At 38.4% G+C, this 14,851-nt stretch overlaps 1 protein-coding gene across 2 annotated transcripts; it reads left to right on the top strand.

The window, feature by feature from the left end:
• The first annotated feature begins 256 nt into the window (after positions 1-256).
• lurap1 (leucine rich adaptor protein 1) lies at positions 257-11,326 on the top strand. Of its 2 annotated transcripts, XM_043699158.2 has the most exons (3): positions 257-335; positions 446-872; positions 7,613-11,326. In XM_043699158.2, exons 2-3 carry the CDS (start codon positions 639-641, stop codon positions 8,207-8,209), a joined length of 831 nt encoding a protein of 276 aa, XP_043555093.2. In that variant the 5' UTR covers positions 257-335; positions 446-638; the 3' UTR covers positions 8,210-11,326. The 2 variants fall into 2 exon arrangements, with proteins under 2 accessions (XP_043555093.2, XP_043555092.2); XM_043699157.2 differs by lacking the exon at positions 257-335 and having other exon boundaries at positions 443-872.
• The last annotated feature ends 3,525 nt before the right edge of the window (positions 11,327-14,851 follow it).

Here is a 14,851-nt window from a genome sequence, read left to right as displayed (position 1 = left end):
GCTACTTGAAAAGCAATAATATGCAGGATTACGGGGAGAAGGCAAGAGGTTGGCACTATGAGACGTCCTTTGGAACATCTGGGGTACCCATGATGGGCTGAATGGCGCTGTAACCCGAAATCTGCGAATTGCTGTTGTTGGTGGTGTCCTTTTCCTACCTCCTTGAGCTGCAGTTACTCAAGTGGAAAGGAAGAAGAATCGGTGGTGACGCTGGGAATGGAACTGTGGGCAGATTGACGGCGGTGCTCGGTCTTGGTCTCCTGCAAACATTAATCCCGGGGAATAAACCTAGGTTGTTGCACTGCCAGGACAGCATGAGTGTTATTCCGGGGGAGGTTGGTATTGAATGGCGCTTTGTTTCAGTGTATTACGGTGGGGGCGGGTGGCTGAGCCAGAGCTGGTTTCGCCGCAGTCTCTTCATTCATTCATTCATTAATGCCTGCAGGTGGAAATTGGTGAGAAGCGACCCCGGGGCCAGGAAATACAGAGCACCCGTTTCGTTCCGAGTCCCTGCGAGGAAATGTAAAGCCTGCAGAGGGTGTCTAGCGGGGAACACCACTAATCTGCTCGGGTTTTTAAGCCGGACTGTGAATCCCTTTGGAACAACACATCCATTTATATATTTAGCTGCTCTTGCCATGGAAGAAAGTGCGAGCGAATTACTGCCGGATCTGAAGGATTTGGAGAATAAGGTGGGACGCAAGACGCCCGAAGGCTTGCTGCGGTGGTTGCGGGAGGACACGGCGCGGCTCGCCGGGGAGAAGGTGGACACGGCCGGGGCGAGCGGGGACCAGGCAGCGCTGTTCCCCGGGCAGAACAAGAGGCTGCCCCAGGGGCTGGCCGAGAAGATCCGAGTGCTTCGGCTGGAAATGGTGAGCGGCGGGAGGGGGTGGTGAATTTAAAAGGGTTGCCGCCTGATGTCTGCAGGTAAATTCTGGGCCAGTCGGTTGCAGAGTAAGTCTCATTTCCGCTGGCAACACCGTTCACAAGGGGATTGCAGTGAGTGGATATTCCGGATTTACTGTCGGTAGCACTGTCTTAAACCTATGGAGGTGCTCCCTCATTGACTGGCTGGTGTTTGTAAACAATTAAAACCCCAGGCGGATGTCACCTGAGAAATCTTCACATTTACCCCTTCATTCATTACAGGACTGTTGCTAAGTAACTTCACACCCGCTTTTTTCATTGGTAAAACTAATTTCACTTAGACTGATTTAAAGAAAATGTTTATCAGGTTAAAGTATCACTTTAAAAGGAAATACTTCATGACTGGGGACAGTATCTGGACCCGAAGTAACCAAGTCCTAGGTGGTGGGGGCTTCTGTCCTTAACTGGGTCTCTGTGCAGTAGTTTGAACACTTGTTGAGATAATGGGACTTGCTTGCTATTCGAAATTTTCCACAGTATGAGTTTATTATTAACTACTTTGAATGCGACGTTTATCTATTTTTGTTGAAATATTGTGTAAGGTTATGACGTTTGAAGAGGTCTTCGGGTTAAATCTTCATTCAAGCAAATTTATGGTGCAGACTGATGTAAAATAAAAGGTCAGGTGCACGGATAAGTGATCTGAATCAGCTTTAAGAATACATACTGTATTAAGTTGGCGAGGATCTCTGTCAGTTATCAACTCGCGACTTTTGAAGCTAAACCACGCCCTAATCTGAGTTAACCCTCGACTCTCGGGTCAACTTCCACCCAAGGTCTGAACTAACGCCAGCACTGGAGACTACTATTTTGTACATAAATTACTTGGCTTTCCCATTGCGATTTGTAAAGTTAGAAAATCCTACTCCACCTGTTTTGTTTCATTTTCCTTCCAACTGGTCCCTCCCTCTATAAATTTCATTGAAGAATTATGCTAACATTTCGAATAAAGACCTAACTGCAGGCGTAGACCATTTTGGCCTTGTGAACCTTTAACCGTAAGATTATGCCTGATTTTTGATCCACTCCGGATCTTCCCCTCCCCCACACCGTTTATAACCCTGACTTTTTTTGAGGATCAAAAGTATTTCTAACAACCATGAATAAATTTAACAACTTGGTCTCCACTTCCTGTTTTCCAAAGATTAAGACCCTCAGAGAGAAGAAATTCCTCATCTCTCTTGAAACCCCTTTTAATCCAAAGTGCCTATTTTAAAACAGATTTTAAATTCTTTAGATTCTTCCCACAAAGGGAAACATCCTCCTGGTATTTATCTTATCAAACACCCTTTGAATCCTGTATGTTTCAATAAGGTTCTCAGTTTCCAAACTGTAAGTCTAACCTGTTCATCTTGCTGCATAAAGCACTCGTTCTTATTCCAGGTGTCAGTGAACCTTCTCTGAACTTCATCCAACGTAAAGTTAAATCTCCCTTCAAAAGGAAAGCAAACCTGTGTGTGGTATTTTTAAATGTTCTTACCAATGCTAGTTGTTCAAACCAAATGCATTGTTTTTGGAGAAGACTGGTAGTGTCTGATGTGCAGGAGGACAGGATATATCTGAAGTTATTGTAAATGAATGTTGGAGGAGGGACTGGGGTGGACAAAGCTGTAGTCCAACAGGTTTATTTGGAATCAGCTTTCGAAGCGCTGCTTCTTCATTGGGTGGTTGTGGAGCAGAATCACAAGACACAGACTTTATAGCAACAGGATTGCAGTGTCATGGAATGTAATAAGCTAAATATGTTTAACATCTTTCCATTGGTAGGAAAGGCTAGGACCTGGGGGCACAGCCTTAGAGTGGTGAAAAGGAGAAAACTCTTCAGCTAGAGAGTGGTGAATCGGTGGAATTCACTGCTACAGAAGGGTGTGGAGGCCAGGTCATTGAGTGTATCTAAGATGGAGATAGGTTCTTGATTGTCAAGGGTTACAGGGAGAAAGTGGGAGAATGTGATTGAGAAATGTATCAGTCATGATTGAATGGCGGAGCAGACTTGTTGGGCTGAATGGTCTAATTTCTGCTCCTATGTCTAATGGTCTTAAATGAAAGAATTTACAGATTTAGAAACAATGGGTTTTGGAGGTTGATAGATACAAAATTATTGGGAGATATAGGAGAACTAAAGTGAGATATTTACCCATTCCTTATCCCTGCTCCCACCCCTGGAACACCACCCTCCCTTACTGTTAGAAGTTTAATGTTTCTATTACTATAAAATACCATTTTATAGGGATATTTGAACAGGAGTAGGCCATTTACCTGTGCAATGCCAATACCCCTTGAAAATTATGCAAGTATTACGAGTATAATATACTCCTAAATTATTGCATGTAATGCTGTGAGAGCTATGTATGATTGCATAGATCTGTATGCTAGGGTATTAAAACTGGTGGCATTCCGTGTCAGGATATCCTAATGAATTGTGGGGAGGTGATGGGCTGTAAGAGCGCAGTATTATTAAGAATCTATTAACATGGCAGGGTGCAGGTAATGCTAACATAATTTGGTTGTCAGTGGGTGAATGACCTGCAGGAAGGTGCAAAGTATCTTCTTGTGTTTTTCCAGATCTGTTGCCACTGTTGGTAATATTCTGATTGTTTGGTGTCTTACATACTTAGTCTGTATTAATTGTATTTGATTTTAATCAACAGGAGATGCAATATTTTGCTTCATAGAGGGAGATCTATGAGAGCTTGAAAGGGGCAGTGTTTAATTTTCCAGGTTCTAGTCAGAGTATGTAAAAGTTTGAGTTCGTAGGGGTGGTTATTGAATCTTATCTTCCAGGGGTGGGTGAAATGTATTAACTTCAGACAATGTGAGGTTTTATGGTGGAGAAGACCAGCTCCAAGGGAGCTATGCACTGGATTATAGCTTCCTAGATGAAATGATAGACTGGAAGAGACTGTCAAGTTGTGTTAGGTGATATAAAACTGGCTGACCAGCCCGTGCCAAAAAAAACTATTCCATTGGATTCAGATGGTATTCTATCCACGGGATTCAATCACATGGAGCAATTTGAATATTTTCCCCCAAGTAATGTGTATCATACAGTTTCATAGCCCTGCTTCTTAAATTGCCAACTGAAATACGTTACAAATAAGCTGTTAGCAAAAGCAAGAAGTAATCAAAGCATGACCTTATGTTCTAGTGACCTTAATGCTCAGGGAAGTGTTGCCTTTAAAAATGTTCATGTCTTTAGGTCTAAACAGAAACTGCTTAACAGAATCGTTATTATTCAATACATATGCAAATAGTGTGTGATACAATATGTTACAAATAGCCTGGTTAAGACTTCATTTTTGACATTAAACATCAACTATCTTTAAGAGATAGAAAGTTGGGAAATTGCTAGGTAGATGAACAGTGAACCAGATCTGTGGGTGTACGTATTTCGATGTTAGAACCATGTAACACTTGTATTCACATTCAAAGGTGCTTACTAAATGGACTGTGACATGAGACCAGTAATGGCAAGTAAAAGTAGCTTCCCCTTCACAAGGGTAAGAAGGGTAAAAAGCAACCTGGGTTCTCATGATCCAACTTGTTTATACTTGAATAGCCAATTAAATGAGTTGCCAGAGAGCGACTGGTGTCAGTGAAATTGTAATTTTAAGCTTTGATCTCTTTTGAAAAGGAATCTTTAATTTTCTATCAGCAAACTAGAGATTTCATGGACAGGTGTATTTCAATCCTGTGAATTCCTGCAGTATGATCCAACAGTTTGTTCAAAGTGCAGTGTGATTGTTGGGTCTCTTTACATCAGAAGAAGTTTACCACATGGTGGAGCTACCTCATGTACCACTGATTGAGTAGTAAGTGCATACTCTGAATCATTTTCTGTTTTGAAAGGCATAAAACAAGAATGTGAAATGGGCCTGGTTATGCTCCGCTGTGACAAGAAAAAACCCTGCATTTGTGTAGCAATTTTATAATGGTGAAATGTAAAATGGAGCTTCATTGGAGCATTATCAAACAATTTTATGAGCCACATAAAGAAATATTAGGTCTGATGACCAAATGCTCTATCAAAAATCATTCTTGAGGAAGGAGACAGGAAAAGGAAAAGGAAGAGATTATGGAAAGAATTCTAGAGTTTAGGACCTTTACCAGCTGAAGGTGTGGCGGGATGTGCAAGAGGGTAGAATTGGAAGAGCACAGCTATCTTATATTCAATTCCCACTATGGCCTTGTCTCTAAGGATGAGAACCATTAAGTGGGTGCTATTGTAGGTCAGTGAACATGTGACTGGGTAAATGGGCACCGTTACAGCTGGAAAATATTCAGCTGAAAGACAAGGGCATTAACAACAGTGAGGCTGTTATCCATGCTTGTGTTCCATTGAGTTGGAATGTTGTTAGAATAGAGAGCAGATAGTTGAAATTATGGTGGTTACAGCAAATTAGCTAACGAAGACATTATGGGACACTGAAGATTCACAAAGAAGTACAGCCTGCCCTTGGGGAAAGTCCTGATCATGCCCAGATACTGGTGGCTTGTAGGAGCAAAGCATTTTGTGTATCACCATGGTAGTCAGATGTAAAAGTTGGAGCAGTTAGCAACATCAGAGGGATCAACACATGATCCCAAAGGAGCTGAAAAATGTGTTGCTGGAAAAGTGCGGCAGGTCAGGCAGCATCCAAGGAGCAGGAGAATTGACGTTTCAGGCATAAGCCCTTCTTCAGGATCCCAAAGGAACCTTGATATGTGACTCTTGTAGCAGAAAACGTGTTTTCTACATTAGCTTAAATGGTAATCAACACGTCATCCACCATGATCTCGTTCTCCTCTTGGCTGATGCCACCATATTTGTCAACTAGGGACCCACCACCATAATCATTGGTCAATGTATGGGTGATAGTGACGAAGCATTATGGAGATACATTGCTACTATTTTTCAGGAAGACAATCCCTTGAGTCTTTTAATAGGTCTGTGGCTCAGTTCTAGAGTCAGAGGGCTAGATTTCACAGGGAACCGCAGTTCCCATCCTCACCTGAAGCTTAAGTTGCGGGGAGCCAGCTCATTGTGCCAAAGGTAACTCCACAGCAACCTGGGAGTGACATCAAACACTTTAGGCTGAGACCTTCATCTTTGTCTTGGGAGGAAGTCCTGCTTTGGAAAGCTTCTAGCTGATTGGATTAACCAGCAAATCTGTCATTTCACCAACACCAATGGGAACAGTGGCAGAAGCTATGACCACTGGTGGTCGAACATACCAAGCATCTGAGGTAAGGAAGTGGTTTCAGATAGGCATGTGAAAGGGTTGGGGTTGGTTCAAGAGGCCAGATAATGGGTATAGATTGGTGGGAGGTTGCAGGGGGTGGGGAAGATGATGTGTGTGCCTCCAATGGGCATGGGCTCGAAGAAGGCAAGTCCCCTGCTTCCTCCCCTCCCCCAGCACCTTGTGCAGCAACAGCACTTGTTGCTATATCCTGCATTGCCCACCCCCTGTTGCTGGTTAAGTACCACCAGAGGAGGGATTAGTTGTCAATCAATGTGACTTAAGGATCTCAATAGGCCCAAGGATGGGCTAGTTGTCCAATACTGCCTCTGCTTGTAACATTTCAAACAGACTTGGAGCAGCAGACTGGCTGCAGAAAGGCCACTTTAGTCACCCCTGCCCCTGCCAGCAATAGCCTTCAAAGCTGACCAAAGCTGGTTGTTTAGTGGTTACATTACTGGAGTAATAATCCAGAATATGAATAAGTTCCAAAATGGTAGTTGACCATTTTGAAATCAGTTTATTTTTAAATTCCAGATTTTTCAGAGAAACTGATTATAGGTTAAGATTGTCATAAAACCCAACTGGCTTGCAGATATCTTTACACGAACAAAAGAATTGGTTGGAAGGGGGAGTTTTTCAGCAACCAGAGCAAAAATCTGTAACTGCTGATTTAATTAAAGGTTTTACAAATTGCCCTATTTAAGAAAATAGTTTACAGGATATTTCAGGCTGTAGGAAGCAAATTCTTCACATCACCTGGACTCCTGGGTTTGTAATGATCTCCCTAAAGTAATTATTACTGTCAGATCAGTGGAAACCAGTCTCTTTGAGTCCTTGGTTAAAATGCAGATAAATTACAATGCTGAAATAAATTCATTAAACTGGAAGTATGTTCTCTTTAATAAATGTAGGTTATTTGGGGCTTTGGGATTTCTTTTTAACCCCTTAATCACAAGGACCATAAATGCAGGTGCAGTCAGTTTGAATAACAGATTTATTTCCCAGCAGCACAACATGCTAACTGTTGTTGCTGTGGCACAGAGCCTGTCTCAAGATTCAGAACTTTGTGCTCTCCAACAGAGGAGAAAAGAAGCAGTGAGCAAAATGTATTCATTTCTAATGAATACATTTCAACAGTAGCAAATTTAGACTTGGTAAGTAAATGAGGTAATGCAGGAATATAAATGAAGAGAGAATACTTGGAATGTTAATTTTCTAATTTGAATGTTTCTTAGGGTTGATGTATACCAGAAGTAAATGTGTGTCATGAACGACTGTCATTTAACATGAAGCTATTAGACTAGATATTACTGTATAAAGAATGTTGCAATATGGAGTTGAAAGCATACACTATTCATAGGATTTTTACTTGACAATAACCTGATTTTATTTATTGAAAATAATATTGGTCTGAAAGGTATTAAATCTGACTGAAAACAGTTTTTTTTCACTTTTACCATTAGGCATATCTAAGAACGATTGATATCAAGATTATGCACCAACTGATGGCTGTTAATGAAGGGATTGAGGCAGTGAAGTGGATTTTGGAAGAAAAAGGCACTCTTGCCAGCAGGTGCAGTAGTCTGACCAGCAGCATGTACAGCCTTGTGGAAAGCCAGGAGACTTCAAGGAGAGGTAGCTGGAACAGCCTACAGGATCCAAATGATAAATTGGATGGCATCTCTATTGGAAGTTTTTTGGATACTTTGGCTGATGATATGGATGAATATTGTCAGACCTCCACTGATCCTTTGTCTTCTACACCCTCAAACCATGGAGGCTCATTCACTACAATGGAGAAGGAAATATATACCAATGAGATGCATTATCAACAAACCAACTTGGCTAATGGCTTTTCAGAAAAGGAAGGAAAAAATGCTTCTGATTGCAATGTGGAAAGTAAATTCTGTCATGATAAACCATGTAAAGATATTGGGAAACTGAAGATCCAAAAAAATGGGAAAATAGATCATGATGGTTGCAAACGAAATAAAATGCATATTGAGTATGATGCCCATTGGCATTGGGTACAGTCACAAGATGATGTAACGTTCCTGTGAGGGCTGATACTGTTAATGATCAATGCAGTAGTACTCAACTCCCCCACAATCGAATCCATTACAATCCAAATCTGAATTAATAATATTAGCACTAGATGAGTACATGTGGGCTATTTGGAGCTTTAAGATTTTTTTTTTAATCCTTGATCAAAAATTTTTAGCAGTAACCGAGCGTGCAAGTTTCAAAAGATATTTGGTCCTCAAAAAGGTTATTCTGCTCTGTTTCATTTCAGTGATGCGTGACAGTAACAAGCCATTTGCTTTGGCTGCTTTTTTTTTATTGCAGACTGAAACTGTCAGGTTCATACATGTGGGTGGTTAATATGACAAAATGTAGAAAAAACACATTGGAGGTATTATAATAAAAGCCAAATGTTTCAAGTGTCAGAACAGAGCAGTAATGTGAGAGACTTGACAGTTTTAAAGATTTGGAGAATGAGTTGGTTTTTAATTGCTGAGATTACATTTAGATGGGAATCATAGTTGGTACAAACAGTTTGTAACTCTGTTCTTTTGTTGTAGTATAAATGCAGCCTTAATCAGGAGACCAACCTGACATTGGAGCAGAGCACAATTACGTTGGATCACAGTTCTGGATTTACACCACAGACAGATAGCACTGATATGAAATAGAAACTATTTCACACTGTAAATGCATTCTAGATAAAGCAAGCTATTGCTATTATAAAAATTAGAATTCTAAAATATATTTTGGTTATGACAAGTAATGGGGAAAATAAAAGTCTGTATTCTGGCTCTGACTAGCTAAATATGTTTTGAGCTGCAGGTTGAGTACCACATAATGCAAAGGATTAGGATGATCCTTCAGTAAATAGTATTCTTACACGCCACATCAATAATTATACTGTTTTCCAACTATTGCAAAAATTAGGTAGCATGATAATTGTAGTGTAATGAAAATTAATTGAGTGTATTTTCATTTGCAATATTAATGAGGTTTGGTCTAGCAGATGAAAGATTATACTTTTGTATGTGGGAGTAAGCACTTAAATTAGTAAATTTTGATTTATCTGGGAAGAGAAACATTCCAAGGTTCAACGGGTTTAAATATTTGCAGAGACTTAAAATATTTGAGCCATTCATGAGTTAGTCATTTCTTGTGTGGATAGTTTTGAGATGCTAATTTCTACTGGGGTTACCTGCTTCATGGGCCCTGTCTTCATCCTCTATGTAGCTTTTAACATGGAATATGTTCGTGCACACATTCATTTTTTCTTTTGGTAGAGAGAAATTCTGATTCATGTTTAAATGGCAGGGCAGCAGTAAGCTAGTTAACCTCTCACTATGGCTGGGAAACCTTTTATCAAATGTCATTCAGTTCAACACATACTTTTCGTTTTATGAGGGAAGATATTAGGTCACAAAGATTTTTTAAATCTAGCAAAAGGGAGGCATCATTATTGTATATCTGAAATGTGTGCAGAAATAATCACTTTATGTAGTTATTCAAAGAAATGTTTTAAGATATGATGCAGGATTCTTTTGATGCAAACACAATTGCCTTTGGGAAGGTATCACATTTTCTTTCCCCCCCAAGAGAATGTTGAATGACAAACCAGCAGGGATGTTTGAAAACCGCAGAGAATGTTTCTTGTTAAAATACCTAGTGTTCTGCAATTTTGGAGTTGTAGTTTTGACCTGGTTTATTCAAACTCTTCTGGAGTACATTTAGTTATTAGACTTCAAATCAAAGGCCAACTCTGCTATTCATTCGAAAACGTGTAAAATGTTAAAACTGACTGTTGAAGCTGCTGTAGAATGGAGGAAAAGAAAGCCTTTTTATTGTTTTGCCGTTAATGCTGAACCACCTTTGCTATTCCTAAATTTAGCATTAAGTCATGTGTACAACTTCAGATAGTGAAGGTCATCAGGAGTTTTCAGAGGTTCAGGGAACCAAAGTTCATCCTCTAATAAGGTTAAAGTTTGCCTTAATCCTGACCCTAACCACCTAGTTTTGAATTTTTAAGCATTTCTTTCTGTGGGCATGCATCCAGCCAAAGGAGTGTGCTGTTTAATTGAACCACTTCTTTCTGATTCTCTAAGTAGGAAGCCATTTTAATTGAAAAACATCTGATCAAAGTTGGACTGTGCTGATGTATTTTTTTTTAATTCAGGTGATTTGGCATGCAGTTACAGGAGATCTAGTGAGCAAACATTAGCTTGTGTTGAGGTAGGCATGTCTTCTAAAAAATTGAATTTTAAAAGCCAGGCCAACCATTGGTGATTGAAGTGTTGAATTCATGTGTTTATATTAATGTTGTTTTGCAACTTCAAGGTTATAATGCATTTTTCAGAAAGTAACAATATATGAGAACAGACATGAACCAGAAAAATGAAAATCATATCATTAGCAGTGAATCAGTCTAATGGGCAGTTTTGGAATTAAAAGGGTCATCTAGTTTGGATTCACCATGTAAAACCTTTTTGATTATCTAGTTTGCTTATGGTGGAAGATAGGTCTAGGGAGAAAGCATATTTGGCTTAATAAGTTATGGATAAACCAAGTCTCTCTCTTTTTATGCGGTACTCAAAATGGTTCTTATAGACCGGAGATATTGATATTTTTGCTGAAATATAAAGGTTTTAAACAAAGGTTTGAAGGTGATTGAAGCACCTGCCAATAATGAAAACAGGAAAAGAAATATTCTTTAATAAAGCAACACAGTGCACTAAAGTCTTGAAGTAAGGTGATTGCCAAACGATGAACATTTCTATTTGTGTAACATGTATATGTGTATAGTATGATGTGTCTGGATATTATAGAATTTGTCAAATTTAACTTGTTCATTGATAAATCCTGGAATCGATCCCGTGTGTTTGGGACTTCCACTCTCATCCTAACTGGACTAAGATTTGAAGTAAGCTGCTTCATTCCATTAACTGTATTTAATACATTCCTTGGTTATACATTTTGTATTTTACTATAAAACTTAGTTTTATGAATAAAATATAATCATGATAATATGCTTGTGAATGTTACAGCTATCTAAATTACAGATTGATGCAGTGACAGCAATATTAAACCCTTCTGTATACAAAGTTAAATTGTGTGTAAATATTTTGAATAATGTCTGGTAAAATATTACTGGAATCAGACTCATTTGTGCTTTTCCTGTTTAAATGACCTGTGTCTTTGCCTTAGCAATTTGTTCATTTATGATGCTGGAGGTTTTAACATATCTTATAAACTAATGAAGACTACTAGTTGAGGTGCACTGCAATCTGAACTGTTGATCAGTGATCTAGCATTTTTGGGATTGTTCTTTTTAATACTTGCCTTATGGGGACACTTTCTGCACCACAGTAGGCCTTCAGCTTCCAGTTTTTATGTATATACAATGAAAAGATTTTGTAGACCTTTTGGCACCTTTTTTAAATGGAGTTCCTGACCTTTGTATATCAATTTATTTGCTGTTTTATTCCACAAGGAGGGTTGAGTTGTGTTTTGTTGTGTTGTTACATGGATAGGATGCTATTTTGTGTTTAAGCCCAATTAATATTATGTTCTTGTTTTGTTTAAGGAAACTTTGAACTCCAAATTTCAAACACTTTTTCTCCTGTAGAATCCTCCCACAATTGCATTCCAATCTTACCCTCCTCTAACCCCCAGGAACTATCTAAATTATACAAAGTATTTCTAAATCCAGATTATCCATACATTTAGTGTGCTGCACTTTGTCTATTTTGGGCATCAATGTAACAAGAATGTTAATCTGTTTATTAATTTCAACAATTGCATTCATTTCATCTCTGCAAAGCATTATTGAAGAATGCATTTGAGTAGTCATTTATGAACATTAGACTAACAAGCACAACAGGAGATAATTACAAACAGGGTAAAAACAGTTATGCAAAAGCAGAGAGTCATCTGATTGCTACACTCCAAGCTCAGGTTGTGGACAAAAGAATCAAGGGCACCTTGGCTGCTTCATGCTCGAAATGTTTCCCACTTGACTTTAAGGTAGCTTTTTGTAGTAATTGTACTTCCTCCAAGAATAGAGACACAAGAGGCACTTGCATTTGTCATCTTTCCGCTTGAAGTTACAAATCTGAATTTTATTAAAGCAACATTACATGTGCAGGCCGCAATTTATAAAATGACGTCTATGAAATTATCAATCTGGTACAAGCTGATGTGAATAAATTTAAAAGATAAGTCATAAGATGTCTAACATCAATTCCTTTCCATCAATCCATTGTGTAATCCTGTGCAGACTGAATAAAACTGATTTTGATATTTAATAATTATATAATAAAAAGATGTATTGCTGCCAAATGATGTACAAACAGCAGTGTCATAGCATCTTTGTTAACACACCACAAAGTTAGTTTTAAAAAAAACAAGTCGTAATAGTAAAAGATTACGACTTGGCAGGAAATGGTTAATGTTACTATAAGAAAACCATAGAATTAGAAACAAGTGAAACCTGGCAACTTTTTAATAAAAATGTAAAAATATGGATCAGATCTGAATTGAATTGTCATAAAGGCTAATGAAAGTTATCCCAATGCTGTTTATCTTGAATTGGTTCCTTTATTGTCTTTATTCCCATTTTTAAAAGGGTCCTTTCAAGTCCACCAAAGCAATTTTTATAGTCAAACCTTGCACACATTAAATCATTTCAAATACCTAACAGATGCATTAGCTGAAAGGATGCAACCACAAAAGAAAAACTAGAAAAGTCAAATTTCTCTCCATTTCAAAATCTCAGTGATATCAGTCTTTATCACAACAATATATTAATTGTGCCCTGATTAGTTCATTCTCATTGCATCTTTTCCTCTGGTTCCATATGCATTTCATAGAGTATACAAGTATCTGTAGATGCAGATCCTTCTAATTTTGAATCACATTGATCTACTTCATAAAGAGATAAAGTCCTTTTATCTCTTGTCCATAAAAACCCACAATATGCCATCAGTCTGAGGAAAGATGTTCTAATATCTAATCCCGTGTGGAATTCTTCAGTATTTTAACCTTTATCAAAGCTGCAGATTTCTTCTTTTCACAGAAATTTGAAGGTATTGTGCATCACAATTACCATAGCATCGATATTAACTCTGGAATCTTGCCATAAAACTTGGTTTGCTTCTGCCATCATTGTTTGTCACTTTCTCACTGACAATCAGAAATCAAAAGACTAGATAATATTACATTTGCTGATGTTGGGCTGGAGATGGACAAAGTCAGGAATCACATGACACCAGGTTATAGTCCAACATGTTTATTTGAAATCACAAGCTTGTGCAGCACTGCTCCTTCATCAGGTGATGTGACCCTTTCCAACTTAATATCCTTCCTATAGCAGGGAAACCAGAATTATACAGAATACTCAGTGGCATCACCTGTATGACTTCAACCTGATGTCCCAACTCCTGTACTCAATGGTCTGCGCAATGAAGGTAAGCGTGCTAAATGCTGCCTTTAACTATCCTGTCTACCTGTGACTCCACTTTCAAAGGACTATGAACCTGAACTGCTAGGTCTCTGTTCTACAACACTACTTGAGGCACTGCCATGAACTGTATAAGTCCTGCTCTTGTTTTTTAATCAAAATGCAATATCTAGTATTTAAATTAAACTCCATCTACCATGAGGAGGTTTGGAAGACAATGAAGAGCTATTTCTTAAAAGAAAAAAATGACAGTTTTACTTATCCACGTGTGGAGGTTGTATATGAAATTTAAGGTGGAGAGAGTTTTATAAAGTTTTGAATATCTGCATTATCAAAAAGATAGACTGGCTGAGAAATGCTTATGGTGAATTGTTTTTTGCTGTTATCCAGGATTGATTCTTTTTTCTTTGTTTTTGCCATTGAAGAGAGAGATTACTGACTGGCCTGGTTCTTGTTGATGTAGTGGAGTCAGTCAGTGGATGTTTTTAAAACATTGCTCCAATATAGTTAGAGGCATATTGACCTTGCAAGTATGAGTAGGGCATATAGCCCTTCTCATATTCAGTAAGATCATGGCTGATCTGGTTGTTGCAATTCCTGTATGTCCCTCATAATCCATGATGTTAAGATTGTAAAGGACAATTACATAATGTTAGTGATAGGGCAACATTGGCATATAAACAAAGGAATTAAAAATTCAAATATTGAATTGTGTTTAGCACTGTCATTTGGACAAGTTTCAAATAGAAACCAGATTATCTGTAATTACTTTTGAACTTTACCAATTGCATGTGAAGATGGCATCTGGGGTGAGCTATTGCATTGCAGTTTAAATACTTCCATTTAAAAAAAAAATCAAGGATTTCTGAATTACATTCAGGCATCTTATACAATGTGAAGCAATGAGAAATGGAGACTGGGGGTGGAATAGAATTGCCAGTGAAGTAGCGTTTTTGAGTTGAGGACCAGCTTTGGTATGCCTTTTAGCTGAAGGGAATAGTGGTTTATCTTGGCCTGCAAGTCAGTCTAGCTCCAATAACCAGAAACAAGTGTAAGAGACTAGTTAAGACAGGCACTATAGGCTCACACTTGTATGTAAATGGTGCAGCCTTATTAAAAATTATAAATATTATTTAAGCACTTTCTTGTAGTTGCTGATAATGTTAAAATATTATCCAATGTAAATCTCTTGATTTTTGGGCAGATACATTTGTTGGATGATAGA

Source organism: Chiloscyllium plagiosum, unplaced genomic scaffold (assembly GCF_037043375.1).
Source record: "Chiloscyllium plagiosum isolate Xiang-an unplaced genomic scaffold, Cpla_swu_hap1 HiC_scaffold_9, whole genome shotgun sequence".
NCBI classification, from domain to species: domain Eukaryota; kingdom Metazoa; phylum Chordata; class Chondrichthyes; order Orectolobiformes; family Hemiscylliidae; genus Chiloscyllium; species Chiloscyllium plagiosum.
This window is presented reverse-complemented; position numbering and strand designations above follow the sequence as displayed.

What these genes read in the sequence shown, in the direction of transcription:
- lurap1 (XM_043699158.2), top strand. Translation starts at nt 639, where the DNA reads ATGGAAGAAAGTGCGAGCGAATTACTGCCGGATCTGAAGGATTTGGAG. An exon ending in GAGTGCTTCGGCTGGAAATG is followed by an intron (nt 873 to 7,612) that starts GTGAGCGGCGGG and finishes TTTTACCATTAG; the next exon opens with GCATATCTAAGAACGATTGA.